General features: G+C 43.2%; 2 protein-coding genes across 2 annotated transcripts in view; one reads left to right on the top strand and one right to left on the bottom strand.

The window, feature by feature from the left end:
* Window positions 1–200: 200 nt before the first annotated feature.
* LOC131475790 (interferon beta-like) lies at window positions 201–1,094 on the bottom strand. Its single transcript, XM_058654120.1, has 5 exons — window positions 966–1,094; window positions 798–890; window positions 537–698; window positions 387–452; window positions 201–293 (listed from the first exon to the last, which is right to left on the bottom strand). Exons 1-5 carry the CDS (start codon window positions 1,092–1,094, stop codon window positions 201–203), a joined length of 543 nt encoding a protein of 180 aa, XP_058510103.1.
* Window positions 1,095–7,179: 6,085 nt separating this feature from the next.
* The window catches only part of LOC131475767 (globoside alpha-1,3-N-acetylgalactosaminyltransferase 1-like), a 14,516-nt gene continuing 11,601 nt past the window's right edge, over window positions 7,180–10,094 (top strand). The window contains exon 1 of the mRNA XM_058654084.1: window positions 7,180–7,192. The gene's annotated coding sequence lies outside the window, so the exon portion shown is untranslated. The remainder of the gene's footprint in view (window positions 7,193–10,094) is intronic.

Genomic DNA, 10,094 nt, shown 5'->3' with positions numbered 1-10,094 from the left:
AAAAAATGACTTGACAAAGAGACAAACCGATAATTAAATAAAACATAAATAAATAAATAAAGATGAAATAAATAAATAAATAAAGATGAAATAAATAAAGATGAAATAAATAAATAAAGATGAAATAAATAAATAAATAAAGATGAAATAAATAAAGATTAAATAAACAAATAAAGATTAAATAAATCAATAAACATGACTTAAAGGAAGCAGTTGTGGTGTTTGTGCAGGACGATCTTTAGGACCCTGAGAACGTCTCTCCTCAGAGCCATCCAACCACAGGCAGCGCTTTCCTGAGTGACACACACACAGAGACACGCCCACTCAGCTGACTGACTTTGTTAACGTGTGTGTGCGTGCGTGTGTGTGTGTGTGTGTGTGTGTACCTTGTGCTGCAGAACAGCTGTGACGTTACTGAAATAAGACGACACAGCATGTGGACCAGTGGAGAGCTGAAGACAAGGTGAACGAATGAATTAAAGAGTGAACGTACTGAAGAATGAATGAATGAATGAATGAATGAATGAATGACTCACACAGCTTCCCTCCTCCAGCAGTCGCTCCTGCAGGTTCATGAAGGTATCGAGTTTCCCTTCGTCCCAGGTGACTCCGCCCCCTCCAACAGGTAAGTGGTTGTTCTGGAGGATCAGCTGTGTCTCGTTGAGTGTCTCATACACTACCCATAATGCCCGGCGGCACTGCAGGAAGCCAATCAGACGTCATTATTCAAGATTTGTATTCAAATAAATATCAGCTCTGTGATTGGCTGAGAGGCTCAGGTGAGATCAAAGACTTACCTGAGCATGATTGGCTGTGGTGGCAGGCAGGGCGGAGTCTGGGAAGGAGATGTTGACGTTGTATTGCAGGCAGTGGACAGGAAATGGCCCCCCCTACGGGACAGACAGGAAACAGCTGAAAACAGGCTCAAGATGCTGATGGTGCACAGGTGCAGGTTCTGGTCTTACCAGGTCTCTGAGCAGGTGGTGGCTGGTCCGGACCAGGTTCTCCCTCATCCTACAAGTTGGCATCGCAACCAGCATCAGCTGGAGGCCACACAGCTGCAGAAGAACAAGAAAGATCACAGAGGACGCCATCAGGTCCTGGTCTTTAGCAGGTCCTGGTCTTCAGCAGGTCCTGGTTTTCAGCAGGTCCTGGTCTTCAGCAGGTCCTGGTCTTCAGCAGATCCTGGTCTTCAGCAGGTCCTGGTCTTCAGCAGGTCCTGGTCTTCAGCAGGTCCTGATCTTCAGCAGGTCCTGGTCTTCAGCAGATCCTGATCTTCAGCAGGTCCTGGTCTTCAGCAGGTCCTGGTCTTCAGCAGGTCCTGTTCCAAACAATAAAGTTTCAGACAAAGAAGATCAGAGTTGAGTAAATCTGTGATCGTGGGATCAGCCTGTGACTGATTATTGATTATTGATCATGAAACTTTCAGTCAGTTATTGATTTGAAATCAGAGACGATTTCTGACCCGAGTTTGAGAAGGTTCTCGCTTCATTAACGAAGAAATGGAGAAGCGTTGATATTTATGTGTTTCAGACACGTGATGTGACTCAGTTACCGTTTGTCATCGCGGCTGGAAACTCGGAGACGTTGGAGACGTTTGAGACGTCGGAGACGTTTGAGACGTCGGAGACATTTGAGACATTTCCACCTCAAGCCTCAGTCGTTCTGACTGAAGTTTATTGAAAAACTGTGAAAGTAAGAAGTGACTCATGATGTTTGTTCCACTCGCACTAAAACTGGTGAAACTGGACCCTGAAACGAAACTTAACTTAAGTCACATCATTCATCCCATCATTCATCACATCATTCATCCCATCATTCATCACTTCATTCATCACATCATTCATAACTTCATTCATCACTTCATTCATCACATCATTCATAACTTCATTCATCACTTCATTCATCCCATCATTCATCACTTCATCATCACATCATTCATCTCATCATTCATCACTTCATTCATCACATCATTCATAACTTCATTCATCACTTCATTCATCACATCATTCATAACTTCATTCATCACTTCATTCATCCCATCAATCATCTCATTTATCACAGCATTCATCCCTCCATTCATCCCTTCATCACCGCCTCTGATCGCCTGTTTCCGACAAATACGTGTCAACGTTGTTTCCACTGAGACTCAAACCAACGCTGCTCTGACTTAACTTAGCCAGTTAACTTCAGGTCGAAGTCTGGTTTTGTTTCACCATGGAAACTGATCCTGAATGGTCACATACATGTGTGCCCCTGCTGTTGTGATGATGATTCACCCCTTCATCATCAGTGAGTTAAAATGATGAGTCATGCTTTATGAGTGCTGACATCGTCACTTTCTCAGAGATGAACCTTCAGATCCTCCATCTTTGAATCATCTCACACACGATGATGAAGAAATGAGAAAAGAACCTGGATAAACTAAACTAAACTCTAAACTTCTCTTTAACTTCTGCAGCTGTTTGAAAGAAACAAACCCACCTGTGTCTGCTGCTGCAGGTCTCTGAAGGTCCTGCAGGTCTCTGAAGGTCCTGGAGGTCTCTGAAGGTCCTGGAGGTCCTGGAGGTCTCTGAAGGTCCTGGAGGTCCTGGAGCTCTCTGAAAGTCCTGAAGGTATCTTGGTAATTGTGGTTCTGATGAACATCTGTGTTTAAATAAAGCTTCATCCTGAAAAGTGAAACTTTTCAGGAAAGTGACCCCACACACACACACAGACACTTGTGTGTGTTGTGTTTCCAGTCTGAATCAAAAGTAAACGTCACAGCTCAGGATGTGGTTTACATCACATTACATTACATGTCATTTATCCAAAGCGACTTACAATGGAATTGAGTACAATCAGCCAGGGGTTGAGTCAAACTTGCAACCATGAAATGAAAATGGAAATTGAAATTCGCACACAGGATACTGGTCTTAACCACTGCTCCACCCCCTTTGGTGTATCCCCAAAGTTTTCATTTACAGAGCAGAAGAAGAAGAAGAAGAAGAGACGTAACGACAGGAAGTTCACATTTAAACAGAAAACAAAACTGGAAAGAAACAAGAAACAGGAAGTGAACCTTGAATGAGGAAAACAATTATTTTGGTCAGTAAACCTATTCGAATAATAATAATCCAGATAATCAACATAAAAACACTTCATTTATTATTTTTCTGGAACACAAAACAATTTTAACTTAAGACATTTTTAGCTTTTCAACAACAGCGGCACATGAAGAGTTACGTGCTCTGACGGTGTCACCTTCACAGACTTTAGAGACGCTCCCTAACGCTCGCTGCACTACATTACATTACATTACATGTCATTTAGCAGACGCTTTTATCCAAAGCGACTTACAATAAGTGCATTTAAACATTTGGGTACAAATAAGAGCTAGAAGTAAGTAAGAGCTTCAAGTAAACCGAACTATGAAGTGCTAGTCGTAAGTGCGATGTATACGTGTTTTTTTTTTTTTGTTTATTTGTTTGGTTTTTTTTTGTCGTCGTCGTCGTCGTCATCGTCTTAGTCGAGGTAGAGTCGGAAGAAATGTGTTTTTAGTCAGCGGCGGAAGATGTGGAGGCTTTCCGCCGTCCGGATGTCGATGGGGAGCTCGTTCCACCATTTGGGAGCGAGGACAGTGAACAGTCTGGAGTTCTGTGAATGCCTCTGCGAGGATCCTCTCAGTGAGGGGGCAGCGAGCCGGTTTGCCGATGCAGAGCGAAGTGGGCGGGCTGGGGTGTAGGTTTTGATCATGTCCTGGATGAAGACTGGACTGGATCCGTTTGTAGCATGGAACGCAACCACTAGAGCAGGGGTGTCAAACATACGGCCCGGGGGCCAGAACCGGCCCGCCAGAGGGTCCAATCCGGCCCACAGGATGAATTAGTAAAAATTTCACACTAATCTAAACGTAATGTCAAATGCTCCAGATACCCGTGACTAAATGTTTGTGCCTTTATAGATCCATTGTGCTGTGTAAATAGTAAATTTAGGCATGATATTGTTGAAATTGCACTTATATTTCTCAAGAAATTTCATGTTTTGTAAAATTATCTTTCATTAAATGTAAAACAAAGGAGAAAAAACAAAGGAGTTCTTGTTGTTCATAGGTTATTATGCTATTATTTTACTATTTTTACTGGTCCGGCCCCCTTGAGATCAAATTGTGCTGTATGTGGCCCCTGAACAAAAATGAGTTTGACACCCCTGCACTAGAGCCTTGAAGCGGATGCGAGCAGCTACAGGAAGCCAGTGAAGGGAGCGGAGGAGAGGTGTAGTGTGGGAGAATTTTGGTAAGTTGAAGACCAGTCGAGCTGCTGCATTCTGGATGAGTTGCAGAGGTCGTATGGCACACGCAGGGAGACCAGCCAGGAGGGAGTTGCAGTAATCCAAGCGTGAGATGACAAGAGCCTGGACCAGAACCTGTGCCGCCTTCTGGGTTAGAAGAGGCCGTATCCTTCTGATGTTGTGCAACATGTATCTGCAAGATCGAGCTGTTGCAGCAATGTTGGCAGTGAGGGAGAGATGGTCATCAAGTGTCACACCCAGGTTCCTTGCGGTATGAGACGGAGTTACCACAGAGTTGTCAAGGGTGATGGTCAGGTCTGTGGTGGGAGACAAAGAAACTCAGTCTTGTTGAGATTGAGTTTCAGGTGATGGTCAGACATCCACTGAGAGATGTCGGTCAGACAAGCGGAGATCCGTTCTGCTACATGTGTGTCGGAGCTGGGAAAAGAGAGGATGAGTTGGGTGTCGTCGGCGTAGCTGTGATAGGAAAAACCATGAGAGAGAATAACAGAACCAAGAGAGTTGGTGTATAGAGAGAAGAGGAGAGGGCCCAAGACAGAACCCTGAGGGACCCCAGTAGCTAGAGGACAGGGTTCCGACACACATCCTCTCCAAGAGAATGAGTACAGAGGAGAGAGAGGCAGCCCTGGCAGTGTGGAGTTGCTCAGTGACAGCAAGAAGTGCAGTTTCGGTCGAGTGACCTGCTTTACCAGACTAAAGAGGATCAAGAAGGTTGTTCCGGTGAAGGTAGGAGGAGAGTTGATTAAAGATAGTACGCTCCAGAGTTTTGGAGAGAAAAGGAAGAAGAGAGACAGGTCTGTAGTTATTTACTTCAGACGGGTCAAGGGTGTGTTTTTTAAGGAGGGGGGTCACTCTGGCCTCTTTAAGAGAGTCCGGAAAGCAACAAGATGATAGAGATGTGTTAATGAGGTGGGTGAGGAAAGGCAGGAGATCAGAAGCAATTGACTGAAGAAGGTGAGAGGGGATAGGGTCAAGGGGGCAGGAGGTGGGGCGGCCAGAGGTTATTAGGGAAAGAACTTGATCCTGAGATAGAGGGGTGAAAGAGGATAGAGAAGGAGCTGAATTTGTGGTTGGTAGAGAGGTGATATCAGGAGGTGGGGTTGAGAAAGAAGAGCGAATGTCATCTACTTTCTTTGTGAAGTAGTTGACAAAGTGAATTGGTAGAAGGGAGGAGGGAGGAGGGAGGGTGGGGGGGGTCAAGGAGGTTAGAGAAGATCGAGAAAAGTTTTTTGGGGTTAGAGAAAGAGGATTGAATTTTAGTCTGATAGAAAGATTGTTTGGCTGCAGAGATAGAGGCAGTGAGGGTGGAGAGAAGAGAGTGATAGGAACGCAGGTCGTCAGGGAGTTTTGATTTCCTCCATTTCCTTTCTGCTGCCCGTATCGTGGCTCTCTCAGTACGCACTGAGTCCGACAACCACGGGGCTGGGGAGGACTTACGAACCCGCTGTGAAGTAAGAGGACAGAGAGAGTCAAGAGAGGAGGACAGAGTACAGAGGAATGTGTCTGTGGCAGAGTTGGGATGCATGAGGGAGAAGGAGTCAGCTGAAGGAAGTGCTGATAGAACAGTTGAGGAGAGAGAGGAGGGAGAGAGAGAGCGAATGTTGCGACGGACAAGTGCAGTATCTGATGAGATGAGATCATCAGATTGGGAGAGTGGGAGAGAGTAGGAAATGAAGAAATGATCAGAGACATGAAGTGGAGTTACCGTGAGGTCGGAGGTGGAGCAGTTTCTGGTGAAGATGAGGTCAAGGTGGTTGCCAGCTCTGTGAGTTGGTGGAGAAGGAGCAAGTGAGAGAGAAAGAGACGAAAGTAGAAGAAGTAGATCAGATGACTTCTCTGACTGGATGTTGAAGTCACCAAGAAGAACAAGTGGTGGTCCATTTTCTGGGATGTTTGAGAGGAGGACATCTAGTTCCTCCAAGAAGTGTCCCAATGGGCCTGGTGGACGGTAGATGACAACAATGATTAGTTTGAAATTCAAACGACTGTGAAGAGAAGTGTGGCAGTGGGTAAAGAGTGAAAGTCCAGTTGGGGTTGATGAGCAGACCTGTCCCACCACCTCTTCCAGTGGATCTGGGTGTGTGGGAGAAGGAGTGGGCGGAGCAGAGAGCTGCAGGGGTGGCTGTGTTGGAGGGTGTTATCCAAGTCTCAGTGAGAGCAAGGAAGTCCAGGCATTGCTCAGTAGCAAAGCCGGAGATGAACTCAGTCTTGCGGGTAGCTGACTGGCAGTTCCAACATTACACTACAATACTTCACTACAAAACTACACGACTACACTACAACACTACATTACAACACTATACTACAACATGATCATTAGTTTGTGGCTTAAAGAGAAGAAGCTTCACCAGGGTTATTTGACCTTTGACCGGGTCAAACCTGTGTTTGTTCTAACATTTGTGCTGTGAATAATCAATAATTATAATATTGATGTTGAAATACAGTTTTATTTCTGTTCAAATCATAAATCATATTGCAGATGAATAACATTGAAGGAAAAACTCTCAGTGTGAGACACATCACATTTACGAAAATAATATTAACTTCACCACTAAACTATTCAAAAATTAAACTGTGTTTAAAACATAAACTCTATTTTATTTTATATTATTTGACATCACGTGTGTGTGTAAATGTAGCTGATTTAGGGGATGTTTTGTCTGATTAGAGCTTAAATCAACAGTCTTGTGATTCAGGACTTTGACCTGTAGAGTGCAGTGTTGAGCCTCTTGGTTGCAGCCTGGCGGATTTAATCGAAGAAGAACAGGAAGAAGTTAGACACAGCGCAGGACTTCCGTCTCCTCCGGAGTGGACAGAGACACACTGCTTCAGTCTCGTGAGGACAGCTGGTCAAACATGAGGAGTCAATGAAACAACGGCTCACACACACAACATCTGAAAGGTAAGCTTCATTTGCTCACCTGCTGAAATAACACGGGCGGTGTCTATGCACTGATCATCCCGTGTGACGTCATCAGTCTGTTTGAAATGAACCGCAAATAACATGCGTTTATTAAGTGAACTCGTGTGTGTCTGTGTTTGTGTGTGTCTGTGTCTGTGTGTGTTTGTGTTTGTTTGTTTGTGTCTGTGTTTGTTTGTTTGTGTGTGTCTGTGTTTGTCTGTGTGTGTCTGTGTTTGTGTGTGTCTGTGTCTGTGTGTGTTTGTGTTTGTGTGTGTCTGTGTTTGTGTCTTCGTATGTGTCTGTGTTTGTGTGTGTCTGTGTTTGTCTTCATGTTTGTGTCTTTGTGTTTGTTTGTGTGTGTCTGTGTCTGTGTGTGTTTGTGTTTGTGTGTGTCTGTGTTTGTGTCTTCGTATGTGTCTGTGTTTGTGTGTGTCTGTGTTTGTCTTCATGTTTGTGTCTTTGTGTTTGTTTGTGTGTGTCTGTGTCTGTGTGTGTCTGTGTTTGTGTTTGTTTGTTTGTGTGTGTTTGTGTTTGTTTGTTTGTGTGTGTTTGTGTGTGTCTGTGTTTGTGTCTTCGTATGTGTCTGTGTCTGTTTGTGTGTGTCTGTGTTTGTGTCTTTGTGTTTGTCTGTGTCTTTTTTTGTGAATATGTTTAATGATTTTGAGTTTTCAGTACAAAAAAAAGACAATATTTCCAGGGACAATCACCCCAAAGGAAAGACAACAACATCAAATAGGGGAGAGGCATCAAATAGTGCTAACCACTACACCACCGTGTGGCCCGTAATGTAATGTAATGTAATGACCTTATGCCATTGCATTTTTGATGGAGCCTTGTCTGTTATCCAATTCAGAAGTATGCACTTTCTTGCACAGAACGCAGCAATTTATAAAGTTTCCTTTCATATTTATCACTAATGAGGTTGTTCAATACCCCAAGCAGCATGCATACGGCATTATGATTTTATTAATCTCCTGCCCTATAATAAACCAAAACCTCTGTATTTTCCAACAGGACCATAGGCAATGAGTGAGATTTCTCTGTTTTGCACTTAAGACAAATAGGTGAGAAATCAGCATCAAACTCATGGCGTTGTGAGGGTGGTACTATATGAGCTGTTGTATAGCTTTAACCCTCTTACAGACACTTCAAGCCCTCGCACTCTTATCATATCATCTGTTGAAGGTGAATTAATAGCCATAAATGATTTCAATTCTTCTATAAAATAACATATGAACTTATGATCTTTCAAATTTAAGGGGTTGAACCTCCAGTGTCTAGTAAGAGGATTCTTAAGGACGATTCTTAAGGCCAAATTGGACAAATACAGCAGCATGGTCTGATACAATAATATAACCTATGGAACGATTAAGAATTGACTGCAATAATATTTTTGGGGGTAAAGAAATAATCTATTCTCGTATAGCATTTATGAACTTTTGAAGATATGAATACTCCTTATCCACAGGGTGCCGAGCCCTCCAAACATCTATAAAATCCAAATCTTCACAAAGAACATTAATAACCTTTGTCTGTGACGACAGAGACTGTTTGTTTAAGGGGAATTTGTCCATAATAGGGTTTAAGTGACAATTAAAATCCCCTCCAACAAACAAATTCCTAACATTAAGATCAGACAATTTAGAAAATGCAGTCGTTAGAAAATGACTTGGATGACCTGGGGGATAATAGATATTCATAACAGCAATGTCCTGTCCATAAAAACGCCCTTTCACAATTACGTAACGTCCACCAGCATCTTTAATACAATGGACAAGTGAAAAACACCTGTCCGAACCCTTCTTGTTGTAATTGTATATGTTCCCCATCATTTAAGTGAGTCTCCTGTAATAGTGCAATCTGAAGCCCTTCTCTTGTGAGGTCATTGAAAACCTTTCTCCGTTTCACTGGAGTGTGTGAATAGATTCAGCGTCTGCACAATCATCTGCATCGAAACTCAACATTTCCTGAACGCTTAATCCGTCTATAACATGACACATAATACAAATGAAAAGTGAGCCGAAAAACGATCCCCAAACAACAATAAAGATAAGAAAAAACTTGACACTTAGGCGTAGTAACCTGCCTAACATTGGCATCCAAACAAGGCACTGTCCTTCTCTCAGTTAGAGGAGGACTGAGAAGTGCAAAGGCCTCTAACGGCAATAGAAAACCAGGCACCATAGATTTAACCCACAACATAAACTTGAATTAGTAACAACACTTAGGAAATCACAACTGTAAGACAGGTAGTTGAGTTTACATGGCGTCATTAACCGTAGTATGACCCTCGTAAAATAAATAACAACCAGGCAAATAGTAAAGAACCCACTACACAAGTCCAAACCTCCAGTCAGTCCCACATTCACATGTTAGCGACAGCAGTTCCATCCAACCAATCCAAGTTTGTGTCTGTGTCTGTGTCTGTGTCTGTGTCTGTGTTTGTGTTTGTGTTTGTGTTTGTGTCTGTGTCTGTGTTTGTCTGTGTTTGTGTTTGTGTCTGTGTCTGTGTCTGTGTCTGTGTTTGTGTCTGTGTTTGTGTCTGTGTTTGTGTCTGTGTCTGTGTCTGTGTCTGTGTTTGTGTCTGTCTGTGTTTGTGTTTGTGTTTGTTTGTGTCTGTGTCTGTGTCTGTGTCTGTCTCTGTCTCTTTGTGTCTGTGTTTGTGTCTGTCTGTGTTTGTGTCTGTGTTTGTGTCTGTGTCTGTGTCTGTGTTTGTGTTTGTGTTTGTGTCTGTGTTTGTCTGTGTTTGTGTTTGTGTTTGTCTGTGTCTCTGTTTGTCTGTGTCTGTGTTTGTGTTTTTGTTTGTGGCTGTGTCTGTGTTTGTTTGTGTCTGTGTGTGTGTGCGTGTCTGTGTCTGTGTCTGTGTTTGTGTTTGTGTCTGTGTTTGTGTCTGTGTCTGTGT

Source organism: Solea solea, chromosome 16 (assembly GCF_958295425.1).
Source record: "Solea solea chromosome 16, fSolSol10.1, whole genome shotgun sequence".
Lineage (NCBI taxonomy): Eukaryota > Metazoa > Chordata > Actinopteri > Pleuronectiformes > Soleidae > Solea > Solea solea.
This window is presented reverse-complemented; position numbering and strand designations above follow the sequence as displayed.